A 21,811-nucleotide genomic window follows, 5' to 3' on the forward strand; every position below is an offset into this window, starting at 1 on the left:
ATTTCTTCAGTTTGCTATGAATTTCAGTGACAAACTGAAAAAAAAACCCCAAGTTTAGGACTGCCTTTTCCTAATTTTATGTACTAAGGAAATTAGTAACATGACATCCAGAAATATATAGAAGAAGGATCTACGCTGCGTTAAAAGCTGGCTGGATGGCCAGGCCCAAAGAGTGGTAGCAAATGGAGTTACATCCAGCTGGTGGCCGGTCACAAGTGGTGTTCCCCAGGGCTCAGTGCTGGGGCCAGTTCTATTTAATATCTGTACCAACAGTCTGGACAAGGGGATTGAGTGCACCCTCAGTAAATTTCCAAATGACACCAAGTTGGGTGGGAGTGTTGATCTGCTGGAGGGCAGGAAGGCTCTGCAGAGGGATCTGGACAGGCTGGACCGATGGGCTGAGGCCAGCTGTGTGAGGTTCAACAAGAAGTGCCAGGTCCTGCACTCGGTTTGTAACAACCCCACGCAGCGCTACAGGGGTTGAGTGTAGAGTAAGAAGAGTGGCTGGAAAGCTGCCTGGTGGGAAAGGACCTGGGGGTGCTGGCTGGCAGTCAGCTGCATGCCCAGGTGGCCAAAAGGCCAACAGCATTGTGGCCTGTATCAGAAACAGTGTGGCCAGCAGGATGATTGAAGGGATTGTCCCCCTCTACCCAGCACTGGTGAAGCCTCACCTTGAATACTGTGTTCAGTTTTGGGGCCCTCACTGCAAGAAAGACATTGAGGTGCTGGAGCGTGTCCAGAGAAGGGCAACAAAGCTGGTGAAGGGTCTGGAGAGCAAGTCTTATGAGGAGCAGCTGAGGGAACTGGGGCTGTTTGGTCTGGAGAAAAGGAGGCTCGGGGTGTATCTTACTGCTTTCTACAGCTACCTGAAAGGTCGTAGCAGATGAGAGTAGGTCTCTTCTCCCAGATAACAAGTGACAGGACAAGAGGAAACTGCTTCAAGTTGTGCCAGGGGAGGTCTAGATTGGATATTAGGAGAAATTTCCTTATGGAAAGTGTTGTCAAACATTGGAACAGGCTGCCCAGAGGCATGGTGGTGGAGTCACCATCCCTGGAATTGTTCAAAAAAAACATCTCTTGGTGATATGGTTTAGATGTGGACTTGGCAGTCCTGGGCTAATGGTTTGACTTGAGCTCAAAGGTAATTTCCAACCGAAATGATTCTATGATTCTGTGATTTTTGAATTGTTAATCTGTGCTGATGAATAAGAAACACCATAACAGAAACAGTGAATTAAGATGGCAGTGAATTTCAGTGAAAAGCGTTCTATGGTATTAGTTCAATGTTGTAATGTTGTCGTTGATCTTTGAGCCACTTTTTCTTGTTGTTGTTTTTTTTTTGTTAATTGACTTCATGCTCTATGGTGGCAGGAATTCCTCTTGGCAGACAACTACATTTCAAGAATTTATGCTAGGAGCTGGAAGTAAGGTATTAACCAACTTACAAATCTTTATTTGAGAAGAGAGTGGTTAGGAAAGAATACAGTGTTCTGCCCTGCTTTCAGGTGTGAACTCTGGCCACCATTAGTTTCCCCTCAGTGAAATAAAAAGGGAGAAGGGGTGAATGGAGGGGCTAGAGAATACCTGTTGTCTTCAGTTGCTTCCTGGCCAGCACCCTTGCTTGGAGAAGTTGGTAGAATTAGGATTAGGGCAAGACATCCTCTCCTTGTAAGTGGGACCTGTTTTAACAAATTTAATTCCTCTTCAGAAATTGCAAGGTTGTTTTCAATACTTGCTGCCTTTCTGCCCCCACCTTTGTCCCTGCAGATTGGGTACACATTGAATCTGAATGAGACAAGTTTTCAGCAGGATTACAAAAGATACAGATGTTATCAGTGGTAGTTTAATGTGCATGGGTTTAAGCCAACTGCAAAATCTAGCAAGATTTTTTTTTTCTTTGCTCAGACCTTGGTAATCCTTCCATTTGAGCATCTCCCTCTCTGTTATCTATTCTTGCTGCAAGGTTCTTACTCCTATTGACCTTTCTCATTTCAAAATGAAATATAGATGTAATGTTACCTTGCAATATGAAAGAAGAGACATAAGAAGAACCCTATCCTGCTGCAGCTGTTACAGAGCTTAAAACAAAACTTAAAGGGGCAAAAATACATAGTGTGCTTATGCTATGTAGTGCGAGCAAATGAGAGTTTACTTGGAGACAGGAGGGGAAGAAAAGATGCAGCTAAAAGTTTAGAAATGTAAATTTTCAACCTGATTTGGTTTATTTCTTCCCAGTTTCACTTTGAGACAAATGCTGTCTGCTTCTTATTTCTTTTTCTTTCTGACACCTTGACTGTTAAGATGCAGGACTGAGCAGGTCCTCCTGTCAGTGCAAGGTCTTCCCTGTCAGTGCAGAAGGGGATCAGGAAAAAGCCATTTCCAGGTAACCTGGCTACTTATCTGCTTGGCTGTAATGAAGGTAACATCAGAGACTTTACAATGTGCAGCAGTAGACTTTGATTGCAGAACTCTGGTGTTTTGTCCCCCAGTACATCTGTTTTTCCTGTGAACTACAGCACTGGGGGATCTGACAGAGCATTGAAATACTGAAAACAAGGGAAGGGAGTGCAGGGAAGGGGGCAGGTAGACCTGACTTTCTCTTTCTCAAGGGGTGCCTAATTCTTGTGCCAAAATGAAGCTTCAGAAAAAAGAAATGTATTAGGCTCATGTGGTAGAGAAGGTAGATACTTTGGGAAGGCTATCTATCCCTTATGCTCTTTGTCAATGCCCTTGTTCAGTAAATTCATCCACCTCTCAACAGCTCATTCAAAGACTACTGGGAATATAAAGAAATCTGTAGGCTTAGCTAAGAGGTGGGTTTTGTTTTGTGGTTTTCCCCCTCTATTCCACTTCCCCCCCCCCCTGCCGAAAATGCACTGAAGTTACAAGCTTATAGGAAATTGAGCTCATGAAAGGAATCATCTCCTGCTGAGGGCATTAAATGAACATGGACAGATCTATTCAGACAGGGGCTGTAACAAGTTTCCCTTTCTTCTGCAGTATAAAGCCAAATTCTCCTTTTAACTATAACTTTGATTATGAAAAACTGTACTCCTGGAGATGCAGAACCTCTCTTATTTCACACTGAGCAAGTTTGTACCACCCACTGCTATCCTGCCTAAATTTAGTCAGTTAAGATGTGTAACTTGGTATCCTCAGTTCCTTTTATTGTTAGAACAGTATCATAAGAACATGCTTAGAGGGTAATCTATTTTGCTCAGTTCTAAGGAATTTTCTGTAGGTTCCTCCTATTTGACTGTATAAGAAAAATATTATCTTAATTTTGAGAGTGGTATATAATGATTTTAGTTAGTGTGTACATGTATTGCATGCATTTCTGCATATTTTGAAAAGTAAAAAAAGCATGCAGGAAATATAGTGATTTTCCTTTTCCTGTAGCTGCTTTGAAGATTTGTTTATCAAGTCCTCTAAAATTTCTTAGCTACTTTCAGAGAAGAAATTAGTTCATTCTTAAAGATGCATGAGCAAAAATCACCACCATCTGTTAATAATGAAACCTGCATTTTTACTTTATTAAGCAGAGTGCATTGGTATTCTCATATTAGCAGAAGTTTGGACTTTTCTCTTGAGGAAAGCTGTTTTTGGGTTTATATATACTGTTCATTTTGATAATAATCCTAATAAATGTATAAGTTTCATACCTACAATTAGGTAAGAACAGCAGCAATTCTGTGTAAGATATGAAGGTGATAGCAAAATGTAATTTGACTAGTAGCAGCTTTAAAACTAGCACACTAATATGTGGCTTTAAATAGCAAATATTTTAATGTCAACAGCTAGTCAAATAGAAACCTGCCTTTCAGGGGCCTATTACCTCTGAGGTAAATAATAATTATAGAAATATTAATATTCTATCTTAAATAGCTTTATTAATAGTATTAAAACTTGAAGGATTTCATAAAAGTGAAATAAATGGCTACATAACAGTAATATTGAAGCTTGAAGTGTATTCAATAGTCTCTAGTATAGCAGTAAAGATACCAGCTTTTCCTTTAATTGTCCCATTGGTGAATGTTTTGGTTTAGATAGTGAAGTTTGAAGTAACAAAGAAACACCTACAACATGTAGTTACTTTTGATCTCAAGATGCTTGCTTAATATGAAATTGCCTGTAGATAATTCAAGGCTCCTATGTCTAAGCTTCTTAAGATAACTATCAAGTTTGTTTCCTTTGGCTCAATACTGTCAACTTCTTTTACTGGAAGGGCTTCTCGTATATTTGAACATCAATTAGTGCCCCCCCCACCCCCACTCCCCCTACTTCTTTTTCTCCTTGGGAATGACTTAGTTTAACTTAATTTCTGACTACTTATGAATGTGCTTTGGAAACCTGGAGGCAAGGCATTGCTGCCGCCTTGTGATATACACTAGTTTCCAGTTGGTGTCAAGTGCTGTTTAAGTGTTGTGCAAGCTAACTGCATCAAGCCTGAACTAGATAAGCTTCTCCTTGATACTTTTTTGGGCAGGGGTGGGCGCAGAAGCTGTTGAGTTCAGCAGGAGTCCTGAACTAATAGCCTACTGACTCTAATGGCAGACACTGATGACAATCAATTTTAATGGAGAGGGCCCAATGTTTTAAAGCTCTAAATGTGATAGTAACTAACCTACTAACCTTTAGGCCAGACACACTATCAGTTTAAAACTAATTGTTCTAAGAAGGCTGTAAATAAATACCAGTGACTTCTAATGGCATCTAACCATTTTAAACTTTGTTGGAGCCTGTTGTGCTTACTTTTGTTGGCTCACTTCAATAAATCAGAAAAAATAATTATGTTACATTTGCAGAGTAGTGCAGCAAAATCTAGTGTGGCACAGCTAACAAAATTTGTTTATTCTAGTTATTTTTTTCAAGAAATAACAATAATGTTAAGATTAAAGATTGTTATTGCATACCTTGTTGTTGTAGTATTATGATTTGTCTTTAATTTCACTGAAGCAAGAGCAGGTAGAAGTGCTGAGAGTTATATATGGTTTTGTTGATTGGTGTGAACTTGTGATTAAGAACCCAATCTTACTTTTTAAAAAACTAAAAATGTATGCTTCCTAGTGTTATTATTAATTTCAACAGTACAATTTATAATTATTTTTTTTTTCTACTCGGCGTCATGCTCACCATTCTTTTTTCCTATTCTTTGGTAAGCTTGCTCTTTCATTTTCCTCCATCCCCATTACTGGCTCACTGTGGACTGAGATAAGGGAATTGTGAAAATACTCTTAACTTTAAATGCAACAGATTAGACTATAAACTAGAATTTAAATACTAAAGCTGTGACTTCCCATCTAAAAATCAGTGTCGTCTTCTGGTACTAACAACTGTAAGCCTACTGGTTGCTTCTTTGCTGAAAAGATATGGTTGATAAGGAGGATGGAAGAGTTATATAAAGTGTAAGAGTACAGATATTTCACCTGAGTCTCTTTTAAGGCAAGAATGGTGTTTCTTAATGTAAAAAGGAACAACTAGAAGCATGCACTCTTTCTTGATTTTAAAAAGACTTTCTGTATAAAACTGGTATTATATTGGTAAGTGTCACTGAATAGTAAGGGGGTTGTATCTACCAATTTAACTAAGTGCATGCTCTTCTGAAATTTAAGCTTGTGAGTCAACCAAGGAGCCCAGTAGAAAAAGAACTGAAGTTACTCATGAAATAATCTTGACCAATAACATTAGGAGTAGCTTATGATAAGAAAAATTAATTTCAGTGAGCACACTTAGATCTACCAATAGTTTCTTTCTTGATAAAAATTTATCTCCCTAGGGCGTAGTGTTTTTGAAAAATCTTTATCTGCAGAGCACTAAGTTTTGGTTTACTGATTTTACTTGTGAGCTGAGAATTTTAAAATAACTGGTTTTTTAACCCCAACAAATTTAATTTAGAAACTTGTAGATTATTACTGCAAATAATGTGAGAGTCAATAAAAGTAGCGATACTACACAACAAAACTATTTTTATTGTTGCTTCTTTTAGTGTAAGTTGTGACAATGACAACTGAAGTTGGCTCAGAGACTGAAGTAAAGAAAGATTCTGAGCAGCTGGGACCAGACAAAGGCAAGGACAAGCCTGAAGAAGCATCAGAGACTCCAGAAAATCAGAAGTCCAGGGAAGCATCCTCTGAAGAAGCTCAAGATTCTTCCTCTGCCCCAGCACCAACTAGCCAAAGTAGTCCAAGTAGCCAGAAGAAGGAAAAAGCTTCACCTGAAAGCAAGGGTATTTCTCGTTTCCTTCCCCCCTGGCTTAAGAAACAAAAATCATACACCTTGGCAGAGCCCAAAGATGAGACCAAGAAAAGGACCACAGAGGAAGAACAAGTAGTTGAAGAAAGTGAATGCCAAACACCAGAGGGTGTGGCTCAGCCAAAAAAGAGCTTAGAAGAAGCAGGGGCTGAAAATCAGCGTAATGCTAAAGCAGATGACAAAGAAAAACACTCTGTTCCTAGTCCTGAAACACAGGTATGTGTGAGAAGGCTAATAGATGCTTTGGAGTCATTTTAATGAGACCTGATTCAAGATTTATGTAGTTCATGTTAAGACTTTGTTAGGATCATATAGGGGGGAAAAATGACAGCTACTTTCTGGCCTCTTGTACAGTTGAGTTGATATAGTTACAAGTAGCATAGCTGGGTTTAAAGGTTCCTGCTCTTGTGGCAGACCATTTTTTGTGCCGGTCGTTTTAGATGTCTAATTTTAGTGTAATCTCACACTTTGGCATAGTTCAAAGGAACATTGAACTGTATCATGCTAGAAATGAGCAGGGATAAGAGTAGAAGCTTCTTAAGTCAGCTTTGACTCTGAAGTCATTGGATTGCACGAATACCTCCTTAGTGACTTAACCACAACAAATAACAAATGGATTATCTCTGAGTCCTTACAATCTCAACATTTGTTATCCTTTCTCTAGAAACCATGCTTGCGGTCATGGTCCTTATTGATTCATTCCAGGAGGCTGGTGCTAAGTTCCAAGGCACCTTCAGCAGTGCTCTGGTCTTGCTTTTTGAAAAGTTACATATCACTTCTTAACACTCAAGTCTCACAATCTAGCATGGGGAAGCTGATTAAGGGTGTGGAGAATCTTTCATATAAGGAAGGGTGAAGAGAGTTGGTGCTGTTCAGCCTGGAGAAGAGAAAGGTTAAGTGGAATCTAATCAATGTATATAAATACCTGAAGGGAGAGAATGAAAAGGAGCCAGATGCTTCTCAGTGTCATACAGTTAAATGACAAAAGGCAATGAGCACAAATTAAAAATATGAAATTTCATCTCAAATCACAAATAAAAGATTGTACTGTGATGGTGGGTCAAACATTGAAACAGGTTGCCCAGAGAGGTTGTGGAGTCCCATCTGTGAAGATATTAAAAACCCAACTGGACATATATTCCTGGGCAAGCTGGTGTAGGTGGCCCTAGAGGGGCCCTAGGGGCATTGGACTAGATGATCTCTAGAGATCCCTTCCAATCTCAACTGTTCTGTGATTCTTTATAACTTGACTTTTGTAAACACTGTTTTTTTAGTTTTGTATAATTCCTGGAGCTTCTTGTTAAATTTGTTTCTGTTAGGGGAAAAAAAAAAAAAGCCAATAAAACATTCAAAAATTATCTCATTTCAAGGAAAGGAGAAAAAAGAAAAGTAACTTTTGTGGTTTAAAAGCAAAAATATCTGGTCCCTAAAGGAAGATCTTAATGCTTACACTGGTTATTGTGCTTCTTTATTGTGCATGACTTTAATGAATGTGCATGTAATATACATAACTTAATGTCTTATTTATTAGTAGCTTATAAAAGAAATGAACAAGTTAAAAGCATTCATCTCGCTGAGTTTTTATCATTGTTTAACTGTATTTTATATAGCCTGCCAAAGAAGATGGTAAAGAAATGGAAGTAGAGAAAGTTGCAACAGGAAAGGAAGAAACACAAGAAGAAAAAGAAAAAAGGGAGACAAAAGAAGTGCAAACAGCTGAAATTAAAACAGAAATCATTCCTCAGAAGTCTCCCAAGAAAATTAAAACTGTGCAGTGTAAAGTGATGCTTCTTGATGGCACGGAATACACCTGTGACCTAGAGGTAAGGCATCAAGTCTCTGTATAAAGAGCTTTTTTTCTATGGAGAGAAAGAAAATTTGTTTTCATTGCACTGAGAGGTTAACAAATAAATTTTTCTATATCTAGTGAGCTCGTTACAATGTTACATTCACATTCCTATCTGTCATGGTTTAACCCAGCAGGCAGCTAAACGCCATACAGCTGCTTGTTTACTCCCTGTGCCCCAGTGGGATAGGGGAGAGAATAGGAAGAAAAAGTAAAATGCATAGACTGAAGTAAAGACAGTTTAACAGAACAGAAAGGGAAAGGAACATATTACTACTACTACTACTAAAATATTAGAATATACAAAACAAGTGATGTACAATGCAGTTGCTCACCACCCACTGACTGATGCCCAGCTGTTCCCAAGCAGCAGCCCCTGGCCAGCTTTCCCCCTAGTTTATATACTGAGCATGACATCATATGGTGTGGAATATCCCTTTGGCCAGTTTGGGTAACTGTCCTTGCTGTGTCTCTTCCCAGCTTCTTGTGTGCCCCCCCGGCCTCCTCACTCGTAGGGTGGTATGAGAAGCTGAAGAGTCCTTGATTAATGTAAGCACTGCTTGGCAACAACTAGAACATCAGTTTGTTATCAATGTTACTCTCATCCTAAATCCAGACCACAGCACTGTACTGGCTACCAGGAAAAAAAAGAACTCTATCCCAGCTGGAACCAGGACAATATCATTAGGGGCCAGTTAAAGATGGAGTTTTAAAATGGAATGTTAAGACCTTATCAGTTTATCTTTAAAAATGTTCTCTGAGGTACACTAGCAAATAAGGTAAAATGCAGTATACAAATCCTTTCAATGGTGATTGTTTGACAGCTCAAACTTGATTCTCCCCACCCCCCTGCAAAAAAAAAGATTAAGGTTTTCTTGAAGGTAGTGTCACATGTACTAATGAAGTTGTCTTGAGTTCATTAAGTTATTGGTTTTTTAAGTTATCTCAGCTGGAGAACTAAAGTTTAAAAAAAGTTTGCTTCAAAGAAAAAATTTGGTGCAGGTATAAAATACTTATTTGTATTTAAAGTTAAGTTCTAGTTCCAAATTTTCATGGTTGCATGGATTGCTTGTTTACAACTATAAATTGCTGGGTTAAATATTGTGTATATTTGTCTGTTAAGTCTGACTTAAGATCACTAACAGAAATAGAGATTGTGAGCTAAATGGGAAATAGCTACTTGGTTTTTCTGGCTTTAATATCCTTTCCGTATACATACACACACACTCTTTCAGTCTGACCATAGTGTCCAAGTTTGAAGTCAAATAGTGGTTGCTTAATGTTGTAGATCAAGATTGAATTATGAAACATGTAATTACATGAAAGGGGGTGAAAAAAGTTGCATTCCAAGTCTTAATTTCAGTGAAATAACCTTTGGTTTGATTTATTATGAGAGTTTTTATATGAGTAAGGTTGTAAGTAGATCTTATCAGCAGATTGCTTCAAGCTAGTACTGTCTCCCAAAAGATACCCGTCACTTCAGTACAGAAGTGTGAGAGGCTGTTCTCTATTGGAAAGTTCAATTGCAATCACTTTTGCCAGTAGAAGATGCAACACCATTATAAACTGCATGACTTCTTTAGGCACACTTTCTGAAGGGTTGGGAATTTTTTTAACTAGAAACTCCCTATTTCATGCTGGATTGATGGATACCGCATAAATAAGCTCATTTATTTAATACTGGGATATGGTGTCCCCTTGGAAAGAAGACAGTGTTCCTTGTAGAACAGTTTATATTTGGAAACCATACTTCTAGCCAGTCAGTTGTAACACACATTAAAATTTGCTTAGTTCTATTTTGTAATTCCAATAAACTTTGTAAACACTTGGCAACTGTGTTCATAGTACCTGAAGACTTTAGCTTTGTATTGCAAAGGTTGTGCAGGTGATATTTTTGAAAGTTCTTGGTTCCCTTGCACAGCTGCCTTCTAATCCTAGAAATCCCTGTGTTCAATTATTTGTAAACTTCTGTGAAAAAAGGAATCCAGTAAATTAAACAGCTGATTAAGTCTATTTGGCTTTCTGATGCTTCACTTCTACTTGTGGCTTCCAGTCATAGTCATTCCTTTTCATGAAATTTGTCTCATTGCTATTCTAGTCATACGAGATGGCTGTAAGTTAATGAGAAGTTTCTATAGCCATATAAGCTGCTAGTTCAGAATATCACAATTGTCATTTATGGGTCCCATAAGCTAAAGATGTGGCCAGGCAACATGATATGATTCAGCATGTTCTGCTGATACCTAATGATAGCTAGTAGGACACCCACAGCAAGTAGACCTTTGAGTATTAGAACCACAATGCATTGGTAGTTATGTGGAGAATTAATATTTGTTATAAAGGTGATAGGTTTCATCACTAAAGTCAACTCTCTTACATTTCTGTCTTAAGCTTGGCCCTAGAATACCCGTTTGTTTGGAATGGGGGAAAAACAGTTGTTCTGGACTACACTTGTGAAAGTACATTTTATGTGATGTAATTAACTGATTAGCTGTGATGCCTAGACTGAGTTATGAAGAGTGGTTAAAATTTGCACCTTTTCTAAACCTAGACATCTAGATATATCCTCAGGACAGAACAGTGACAATGTTACAGCATTTCCTAGACCCATCTGATTTTTGAAAATATTCCTATTTTTGTCTAATGCAAATTGTTTGATTTTGGCATAGTACACACACTACAAATCATGCGGTAGTGCAGGCTTCTTTGTCTTCTCTTGTGTTCTTTCATTTTCCAGTGTGTCAGTCAGTCCCTCCACCATTTGATTGTGAATTGCGTTAGACTTCCTAGTAGTTTAATTGCTTATTATGCATAAGTCTTGTTGTGTACTGTAATATAATACTGGATGTATACTGCTCACTTGTTCTTCAATGTCTTGCAGAACTAATAGTTAGAGAAAAGTAAAAAAACCCTACCTGTTCTTTAGACTTTGAGAAGTTCCATCACAATTTAAGTCTTTCTTTATGCATGAGTAGTGCAGCTTGCTTCGAACCTGTTCTCTTAATAAAACTCTTCCTATCAGCTAAGAAATTTGTATTTGTTACCAATATGACATACTCCTTGGGAATGTTTTGTTGCAGTTTTCTGGAATTTCTAAAGTTTGTGATTTATAGTGGTTAGTAATACTAGCTTTCTGAAGCCTCCATTTGCTAAATAATTCCTATTTTTGATGTTAAAACTGAACAATTTCAGTGTATGTTTCTTTACAATATTTTAGTCCTACAGGGATCTTTCCCCAATGATGTCAGATGTAGACCACTTCACTGTAAATTAAGTCAACTGCAAAAAGCAATAGTGAAACCTTTGTTAATATTAGTTAAATCTGCTTACTTTTTATGCTGTGTTTACAGAAGAAAAAGATTTATCAGAATAAACAAAACAAGAACATGGAAAATATACTACAAAATAATTGCTCTCCAGAGCACATTGCATAGGGCTGTGCATAATCACTGTCTAAAGTTGCAGGAATTTTGTCACCTAAAAGTTCTTGAAAAGTATTTTTATTTATATATTATTGTATCATGCATCAGTATGTATGGAGAAATATATATAGAAAATATATATAAACAAAAAATTAGACACAATTAAACCAAAACATAAACAGTGTAGTAACCCTGGAGTTCTTTTTTGATTTTTCACAAAAATCAGGATGTTTAAATATGAATGGTATCTGTATTAATTGAAGGCTATATGAATTTTATCTTCCTGGGCTTTTTTGTCATCCAAAAATAAGACTTAAAATGAATTTGTGGCTTTCTACAGATTTAAAAAGATACCATCTTGTATTTGCCACTGAAAAATTCTATTCTGCAGTACTTTAAGTCTATTATGATTGAGTTAAGTTGTTTGGCAGGAAATATGCTTTCTAATTATTTGAAATAAGCAAGAGTTTGCTGTAAGAACAGAAGAACAAAAATTAAGGAGGGGGACAAAGTGGAATAGAATCAATCTGTTTTATATGTTCATTTGAATCATTCATAGGACATAAGCACTGCTGACTGCAATTTTCTAAATTAATTAATGTTCTTCAATACAGGTAGACCTTTTTATGCTTTACTACTGTACCAAAATATTAAGCCTCAGAAGGCTGCTTCAACTGATAACTGAAATTTCAGTTTGTGCTCACTGCAGTGGATCCTAGTACATCAGTTTCTGACACTGGCCTTTTCTTCAGTCTTCCTTTAGTGTTTGAGTAAATGTTGGCTTATTTCTGCTTTACAAAGTAACAGAAATTATACAAGATTTAAAAAGGAAATAAACAAAGAATCTGCAGTCTAAGCACAACTTGCAAAGCACAGTTTACCTTGGTTGACTTTCTAGTAAATTGGGTTTTCATTTGGAGGAATTTCCATGGTTGAGACATTCCTGATGCTGCTTCTAGATTTTACTCTGCACAGTAGTCCAACATCATTATATTTTATTTACATTAGAGACTTCTTTAAATATATATACTTGCCAATAAGGAAGTAAAAATAAAAAATAACTTGTTTTCATTACTGTTATTTTACAGACAGCTTTTGGTAGAACCCTGTCTCTTTCTAATTGCCTCCTTAAACATTCATGATAAATCAGTAATAAAATCTGAGATAATACATTGTTTCTTGGGGTTGTTTCTGTTTGAGTTTACAATAACTTTCCTTTTTTGTTGTAGAATTGCATTGATTTGTATGCACATAACTTAAAAGGAGCGTGAAAGAAAACAAAATATGACGCAGCAACTTATTGTGTGTTAAAATATTGTAATTGTTCATTCCTATTTCATGTGTCCACATAAAGACAATATCTGGCAATAGCATAAAAGGAGATAAAGCTATGATGCAGTAGCTTCAGTGTCATCATGCAGGTCAATGCTGTAGTTAGTATAAGCTGATCAAATTCTCAACAGTAACTAAATACTGAAACTTTTATGTCCAATTAGTGCATACAATACTATACAATTAATTTGTAACACTGGTGTAATTGTAATATAAGTGGACTTCATATTTTTGAATTAAGATATTATATACCCTTATATACCTTAGATTCAGTAGAAACTTAATAGATAATTTTGGATAGTAATGCCCTGTTTCTGCAAAAAAAAAAAAAAAAAAAAAAAAAAAAAAAAAAAAAAAAAGTATTGGTGCACTGTTCTTAGTCCATAAGCTGTTTTAGTCAGAAAAAGTTTATTTTTCCAACTTAATCATCTTATCAGTGAATGGCAAAAGCCTGAAGATGGAATTTGGAAATTAATGGAAGAAGGGAGGGTCATGTTAACTAGAGATGCAAGTCCCATGGGACCTTTTGGGATGCACTGATGAGCGTTAAATGAGCTGGCTGGTATTACTGCAAGGCTGTTCTTGATCATCTTTGAAAGGTCCCAGAAGTCAGGGGAAGTTCCTGGGATTGGGGGGGGTGGCGTGGGGGGGGGTGGGGGCGGGTAGGGATGGGGGAATATGTAATTCCTGTTTTCAAGAGGAAGATGTGAGAAATGTCAGCTTGATCTGCCTCACCTCAATCCTTGGGAAGGTTATAGTACAAATAATCCTTCCTAAACTTCTTCAGGACAAGGTGTTTGGGGAGTAGTCAGCATGGATTCACAAAGGGGAAGCTGTACCTTCTGTAATGTGGTGACCGGCTCTCTGGATAAGTGGCAAGCTGTGGATGTAATCTCAGCTTTAGCAAGGCTTTTGATGTTTTCCCGTGGTTGTTCTAGACAACTGGTGATGTATAGGCTAGGTAAGCGGACAGTGATGTGGACCAGAAACTGGCTCAACTGCTACATTCAGCAGCCTGAAGTGTAGCTGGAGGCTGGTCACTAATGCTATACTAAAGGCATTCATGCCAAGGCAATCAACCTGGATGATGGCACAAAGTGCATCCTCAGCAATTTTGTAGATGATGAAACTGGGAAGAGTGGCTGATACGTCAGAGGGACCTGGACAGTTGGGCAGACAAGAATCTCATGAAGTTTCACAAAGAGAAATACAGGCTGGAGTGGTTAGCTGGAAAGCAGCTTTGCATGGAAAGAACTGGGGTGGGGTGGGGTGTCCTAATGGACAAGGGGACCATGAACCAGCAGTGGGCCCTTGCAGCAAAGGAGGACAACAGCTACCTGGCCTGCAGTAGGATGTTGGCAGCAGTTCGAGAGAGATGGTCCTTCCCCTCTGCTCAGTAGTTAGAGTGCTGGGTCAAGTTCTCAGCTGCCAAGTACTGGAGAGAGTCCAGCAAAGGACTACAATATTCATTAAAGGTCTCAAGTGCCTGATGTAGGAGGAGGGACTGACAGGTGGAGGTGTTCAGCCTGGAGAGGAGGCGGCTTAGGGACATTATAGCACTGTGTACAAATACTTGCCTGGGGCGTAAGTAAAGAAGATGGAGCCAGGCTCTTTTCAGTGGTGCTCAGTGATAGAATGAGATGAGCCCAAACTGAAATACAGGGAACTCCACTGAAACATCAGTGTGAGGGTATATCCATTGAGGGTGGATCAAACACCAGAACAGATTGTCTAGATAGATTGTGGAGTCACCACCCTTTGAAATATTCAAAATCTGACTAAACAAGGCCTTGACTCAACCTGTTGTGAGCAGGGGTGGTAGACTAGGTGACCGCTAGAGGTCCTTTCAAACATCAGCTAATTTACATAATTATTGCTATATATTTCACCCTTGGAGGAGTGTAATCCAGGAATTACTCTAAACATGTTAGCTGTGTTAATAATTTAATTTAGACTATATAATGAACATTACACACATACTCTGTCAATTAAAATAAATGCCAGGTCCTACACTTGGGTCACAACAACCCCATGCAATGCTACAGGCTCGAGGAAAGCAGCTTTGCATGCTACAGGCTGGAAAGCTGCTCAGTGGAAAAAGACCTGGGGGTGCTGGTTGACAGCTGTCTGAACATGAGCCAGCAGCATGCCCAGGTGGCCAAGGCCAACAGCATCTTGGCTTGTATCAGAAACAGTGTGATCAGCAGGACAAGGGAAGTGTTTGTCCCCTTGTGCTTGGGACTAGTGGGGCCACACCTCAAACACTGTGTTCAGTTTTGCAAGACAGACATTGAGGTGCTGGAGCGTGTCCAGAGAAGGGCAACAAAGCTGGTGAAGGGTCTGGAGAGCAAGTCTTATGAAGAGCAGCTGAGAAACTGGGGCTGTTTGGTCTGGAGAAAAGGAGGCTCGGGGTGTATCTTACTGCTTTCTACAGCTACCTGAAAGGTCGTAGCAGATGAGAGTAGGTCTCTTCTCCCAGATAACAAGTGACAGGACAAGAGGAAACTGCTTCAAGTTGTGCCAGGGGAGGTCTAGATTGGATATTAGGAGAAATTTCCTTGTGGAAAGTGTTGTCAAACATTTGAATGGGCTGCCCATGGGGGTGGTGGAATCACCATCCCTGGCAGTGTTCAAAAAACTAGTAGATGCTTCTTTTAGGGGCATGGTTTAGATGTGGACTTGGCAGTCCTGGGTTAATGGTTGGACTTGATGATCTCAAAGGTCATCTTCCACCTAAATGATTCTATGATTCTCTAAAAACTGATGGTAGGATGGATAGTATGAACATACAGTTTTTATTAAAGGAATAAAACCAATGGCATAGCTGTAAATCCATGAAGTTGACTAATAACAATTGCAGTGCCTATATGCAAACTGCCTCCAAAGACATTGCAATGATCCCTCATTGATGCTACCATCTCAACATTTTCAAGGAGCTGTCTAATGAATGAGCTAGTCTGGTAACCGTTCTTCCCATACCTAGTCTTGGTGAATTGAGTCTCTGTTATGTTGGAGGATTAGCACCTATTACCTGTTGTGGTGTGGCATATCACTGAGATGAAATGATGATTCTGACCTGGGCACTTGGTGAAATATTAATCCTTGTGACAGCAATACTTAGCTGTGTTCTACAGTTTTTACTTTGAAAACATACCGTTGTAATAATTTGGGGTTTACTGAGAAAGTGTAAATGGAGAAACAACATAATTCTTTATAAAATATTTTTCTTTTTTTTTTAGTTTAAAGTATGAAGGGGAACTTTTTTCTTTTTTTTATGTTTTCTTAGGTTCTCAAAATTAATGGTTTCATATGTGGTCCTCTTAGCAAGATGGTCACTTCTCACATTTTTTTCACTTGCAGGAAAAAGCAGTTCCATAAATTCTCATCAGTTTTATCACTGCTGTCCAAGTGCCTGTTTTTCTTCAGCTTTTTTTAAGCAAGACGATAAATCTCTAAATAATGAAGAATAATGGTAGGCTTGTTCAACACTTGTACAATTGGAAGACTACACTCGGAGACTTTGCACTGTCTGGGAGTACAGATGAGTTCAGGCATAATATCCCTAGCAATCCCTATTAAACCGCTTCTAAAACAGCAGTGCTCTTTTGTTAATGCTCTGTGAATTCCATGTTCTAGGCCAGTTGTTTGCTCTGATCCCTATCTTTTTATTTCCCTCTATTTTCCTTTATTTTAAAAAGTAATCTTAGTATAGATTCAGGGGCTACCTGTCTTCCTGTGCCACAGTTCTGACAGGTTTTTTCCTTTAATTTCCATTTTTTTTCTGTTCATCTTGTTTTTCAGTTTTCCTGAAAGAACAGAATATCCACTGACAATAGTCTGTATGCTTAGGAAGAAATGCAATTTCAGTAGACCAGAAACTGCTTTCTAAGCTGCTGTCCACGTGGTAGTTAGATTTCTATCCTGCTTATATTCCTCTTTGCTTTGTGATCTTAATTCAGTTCTAGGCATATTTGTGGCTACATTTCTTCAGCTCCAGTGCTTTGAAATACTTCAATATACTTTATTTTTTATAACATGGATTTTGCATATAAAAAGAGTTGAACCTTGTTTCATATAACATCTTTTACAAAAGACAGTTTTTTTTTCTTCCCCCACAACTGTTGAAGCTGGTTTGTTCTTTATTTTGAAAAGTGACATGTTTGGTACAAAGTAAATTAGATTAATTTTTCAAACAAATTTGACTGGATATAGAAAGATTTTTCTTCAAACTCAAAATAAGTGGACATTTCAATAAGATGCTAGTAACCTTCATGGAATACATAAAATAATTGGAAAGGAGGCTTCAGTTCTTGGTTAATTTGGTTTATACCAAAAGAAGTTCATCTGGCATTAGTTTTTAAAAGTGTATCTTTGATATTTAGACTAAGCAGGAAAAGCTCTATAGAAGTTGGCCTGGACTGGGCTCACCATGCTTCACTAAACATTTTAATAAATTTAGTATTTATCATGTGACAACTAGATATCCTAACATGCTGGAAATTGAGTTCAGCTATACTCTTAAGCACTTGAATTCTTTATTATGAAGCTGAGACAGGTAGAGGGATTAATTTAAATGAATATGTGAAGTCCTGTAATTGTGTTATAACTGAGGTCACTTTGTTTATGTTGAGATACCTGTTTTCTGTCCTGGTTACCACACACTGGTTTTTGTAATAATCCTGATGTTGCTCAAAGATCTTGTCGTGGTAGTTGAGAGCTGTGTGATTATGTGTGTGGCAGTGGCTTTGTTTTTAACTGAGGGAGTGAGGAAAAAGAATTTTCAAGGCAAGATTGAGAAAATTATAATCTTTAGCAAATGTTTGTTGGCTGCGTAAAGCAGGGTTACATTTACCAATGTAAAACTTTTTTCTGTTTATACAGGAAAAATAGCAGTGCTCTAGGGCTTCTTATCCCTATTCCCTGTAACTAAGGTTTAATTCTATATTATTGTCAACTGAAAAGGTAGAAGTAGGTTTTGCATAATGGACTTGATATATCTTGTCACTTCTCCCACACACATCACATTGCACCCCCCTTCCTAGAATCTTCATAAAGGTGTTGAATTTTGGGAACAAATATTTACAAGGAAACCCGATGAATATGTGTACTATCAAAAAAAAATAATAAATAGATAATCCAGCACAAGTTGCAATGCAATTACAAACTTAGTTATATCAGTACAAAATTTGCATGGATATTCACTTTGTTCTTACTGGAATTATTTCAGTTGCTTCTGAATGGATTAGGTAAATGTGCAATCTTAGCCTGTATTGTATGAATACAGTTGGCATTTATTACAATTTTAAGTCTAGTTAAAATCAAATTGATGTAACTTCTGCATAACAAGACATTATCTTAGAAACTATATTGAGTCAAAGCACTTTTTTGAAAAAAAGAGTATATTTTTATGTGATATGCAGAATGCATTGAGAGATATTTCAGGGTAAACAGAAATTGGTTTCTGTGACAAAATGTTTCTGAAAGTTAATTCCTGCGGGTGTCTTCTCTCTGACATGTTGTGTCGTTTGTTGGTCAGTGCCACAGAATAAAAACTGATAGATGCTCAGTTAGTGAAAAATAGCTTTAACAAGTTGAGATAGCAAGCTTATATATGAAATAGTTTGTGGGGAAAAAAAACAACCACCAGTTCACTAATGGTGAATCAGCATGTTTTTATTGTGATATAGAGACATCTTTGCAACTGACTATGATTTGATGCTGTTCTCTCATAGTTCAGAATTTGTCATCAAATGTTGCTGTAGGAGTACAGGTACATTTGTACCCTTTTTGTTTCTTTGCCACTTGGATGCTTTGTATATTGGTAATTACTTTAAGCTTTTTTTTTTTTTTAAGCAACATAGTGTTGTTTGACCATGGAATTATTTCTTCTGGCTTGTTTTTGCATGTCTTTCCTGTTGCCCAGGGCATGCCTGGCATGGTTGATGTTTGGCTTTCAACATAAAGCACAAGTCAGATATTTCTCTTTTTTGAAAGTTACTTTGTAAATTAATTTATCACCTCTGAGAGTAATTTGTCTGTTCTTTTGCCCTTAGAACTCTATATTTTGCCTTAATAGATGTTCTGACTGGTGTCAACTTGCCAGTTTGAACTTTTAAGTCAATAATTTTTTTCTACAGAGCTGTTGAAACAAGTATTTCAGTTTCTTTTGTAATGATTTCCTTCAGTTTTATTCTCATCTATCTTTGTACTTTTGTTACTTCTCTTTTGTAGAGGCAAATTTGAAGGATCTGGTTTAGTCTTTTTCCTGAGTATAGCTTCTCCAAATATGCTTGTCTGAATGCCAGTGTTAAATATATTTAAGGTACTCTGCTATTGCCCAGAAAAGTCTATGACCTGTCAGCATAATGAAGCTAAGCCTTGTTACCACATGAAATATGCCTTACTCCATTGTAATTTGAATATCTTACTGTAGTGATTTGTTTTTCCCAGGAATTAACTGTAGTGAATTCTGCCATCGACATATCTACGTTGGTATCTTGGATAGTTCATAAAATATGCCTTTGTGGTCTGTAAATGATTACTCTATATCTTGGCTACTTGCTCTGAGGAATTAAAAACTTCAAGTTTGAGTAGTGTTTTAAACTTTGATACTTGCCATTCTTCGAATTTGTGTGTGTGTGTGTATATGTTTCAGGAGCCTGGAAAGTTTCGTAAGGAAGCAAAATAACCTTCTTTGAAATGTTGTATTTAAGCCCTTTTAACTTTTAGTCAAAATATATAAAGTTCCTTAAGTCCAGAGATTCCATATTAACAAAATAGATTGATTTTCTGCATTCCATAGCTTTAAAGTAAAAATGTCCAAAGCTTCTTATCTCTAGGAAACTTCTGAAATATATTACAAAATAATATTGTGTGGGAAGTATTATACTAAAGAAGATGAGGTATGTGTACACAATATGTGCATACACAGAACATGAGCAATTAACTCAATTTATTTTAACCTTAAAAATACTCATAGAGATTATGTCCACATAGCCTCAGACTCTTCAGAGTAATGTATGAATGCCTGGAGAGCAGGAAAGAGGAAGAAACTATTTAAATAGTTTTGGAAGAGCATGACTTAGAACAACTTTCACAAGCTGTGAACTGTTACAAACTTTCAGTTACCTTTTATTGCTTTAAATAGAGTTCAGTTCACTTATGGGGTAACAACATGTAAATGTATCAGAGAGACTTGTCAAGGTATGTGAGGACGCAAGGTATTGAGTGGTATTTGCCAAAAATTGTAAATGACTGAATCTTTGTGCTTACTTGAAATGACAGAACCATATTAAAGGATAAAATTACTTAGGTTTGTGATTCAATAGTATAACATTTATGAGATGTAATGGCAGTTGAGTTTTAATACCTTGAGTGAGCAGACTGTTGGAATGTTTGAGATTTAATTTCAACAAGCAATTTTAATTTTTTATCACAGAGCAAATAACACAATTTTGACCTGCTTCTTTCCTGATAATTGACATCTCTGCGAGAAGGTGTAAGTTGTTTATCTTGTAGGGTGATCTACCTGTGCCTCTGGTTTTCGTGAGGCAGGTGGGGAAATCAACTTGGGTTTTTTTTCCCCTATTGTTTCCATAGTTTCTTAGGTAGTCAAGAGGAAATTTTGTCATTAAATTTGGGATCTGCCATAAAGACTTGTTCACATTTTCTTCTCTAAGGGTAATCTGAGTTTTCGTAGGGGATAACACAGTTTAAACAAACAAAAAGCAGTGCTAACTGCATAATGATTACTAGTTAGAAGCAAATGAAGATCCTATTGGGTTTGTTTACTGGATTCAGTTAGTGGTCTAATTAAATATTTGTAACAAAAGGCATTTAAAGGATGCCAACACTGACCATATTGTATGCACGTATGAACAAGTGAAATATATTGGAGTTGACATAAGTTATTATGGTTACTTACAGTTTACTAGTACAAAGTCAAAATATGTTTGCTTAATGTACGATTTAGATCAGGTTTTTTGCCCTGAAATAGGAAAAGTCTGGATGAACTTGATAATTTGTTTATTGTAGTTGAGTTTTGATTTGCAAATTTTTATTTCCTGACTGCTCTGATGTGTAGACTAGTGTTTGAGTAAACCTAAGGAGGCTGTTTAAAGTATGATATCTTTTATTTAAAAAAAAAAATAATAATATAGGGATGGCATTAAATCTGATGTATTTTTAAAATATCAGTCTAGATTCAACAGAAACCACTGAAAGTAATGTTTATGTGTGAAGTCATCTCAAGTCCAAGAGATGCCCTCTATCTCTCGGCCAAGTTCATACAGAAGGAACCATCAAAACCCTTTCTTTCCCCTCTGGCATCATCACAAAAAAATGAATTTGTATAGTATAAATGCCGTTATTTATATAGTCTGAATGTACATACCATTCAGGGACCTTCACATCCATTTTAAATTGTGGGACTCAAAACTCACTTAAGATGAGGTGTCAATGCTGAATGCAGTGGGATAATCGCCTCTTTTGACTCTCTGGTTAAAATGTGTTTGATGCACCCCAGGATGTGGTTTGTCCTCTTGGGTGCCAGGGCACACTGCTGACTCACACTGAGCCTGCTGTTGACCAGCATCCCCAGTTCCCTTTCTGCAGGGCTGCTCTCCAGCCTCTCCTCTCTTGATTTATACTTGTGCCTGGCATTACTCTGTCCTAGGTGCAGGATCTGGCACTTGTTTTTGTTAAATTTCATGCCACTGATGATTGCTCAGTGGTGCAGTCAATCTAGATCCCTCCGCAAGAGATCTTGTCCTTTGAGAGAGTCAACAGCACCTCCCAGTTTAGTATCATCAGCAAACTTGCTAATGGTTCATTCAACTCCTGCATACAGATCATTGATAAAAATATTGAACAGAACTGGTAGCTGTGAGGAACATCAGTAGTGTATATATTGCATTTGTAGCTGGCAACTCTTTTATAGCCAAACAGAGCCATAATATCC

At 37.4% G+C, this 21,811-nt stretch overlaps 1 protein-coding gene across 22 annotated transcripts in view; it reads left to right on the forward strand.

Annotated features, from left to right (window-relative positions):
* The window catches only part of EPB41L2 (erythrocyte membrane protein band 4.1 like 2), a 123,760-nt gene that overhangs the window by 44,681 nt on the left and 57,268 nt on the right, over positions 1–21,811 (forward strand). For all 22 annotated transcript variants that reach the window (XM_055713387.1, XM_055713403.1, XM_055713392.1 and 19 more), the window contains exons 3-4: positions 5,987–6,468; positions 7,863–8,075. In XM_055713387.1, coding sequence (XP_055569362.1) covers positions 6,001–6,468; positions 7,863–8,075 — 681 coding nt within the window. In that variant the 5' untranslated portion in view covers positions 5,987–6,000. The remainder of the gene's footprint in view (positions 1–5,986; positions 6,469–7,862; positions 8,076–21,811) is intronic.

Source organism: Falco cherrug, chromosome 6, assembly GCF_023634085.1.
Source record: "Falco cherrug isolate bFalChe1 chromosome 6, bFalChe1.pri, whole genome shotgun sequence".
Lineage (NCBI taxonomy): Eukaryota > Metazoa > Chordata > Aves > Falconiformes > Falconidae > Falco > Falco cherrug.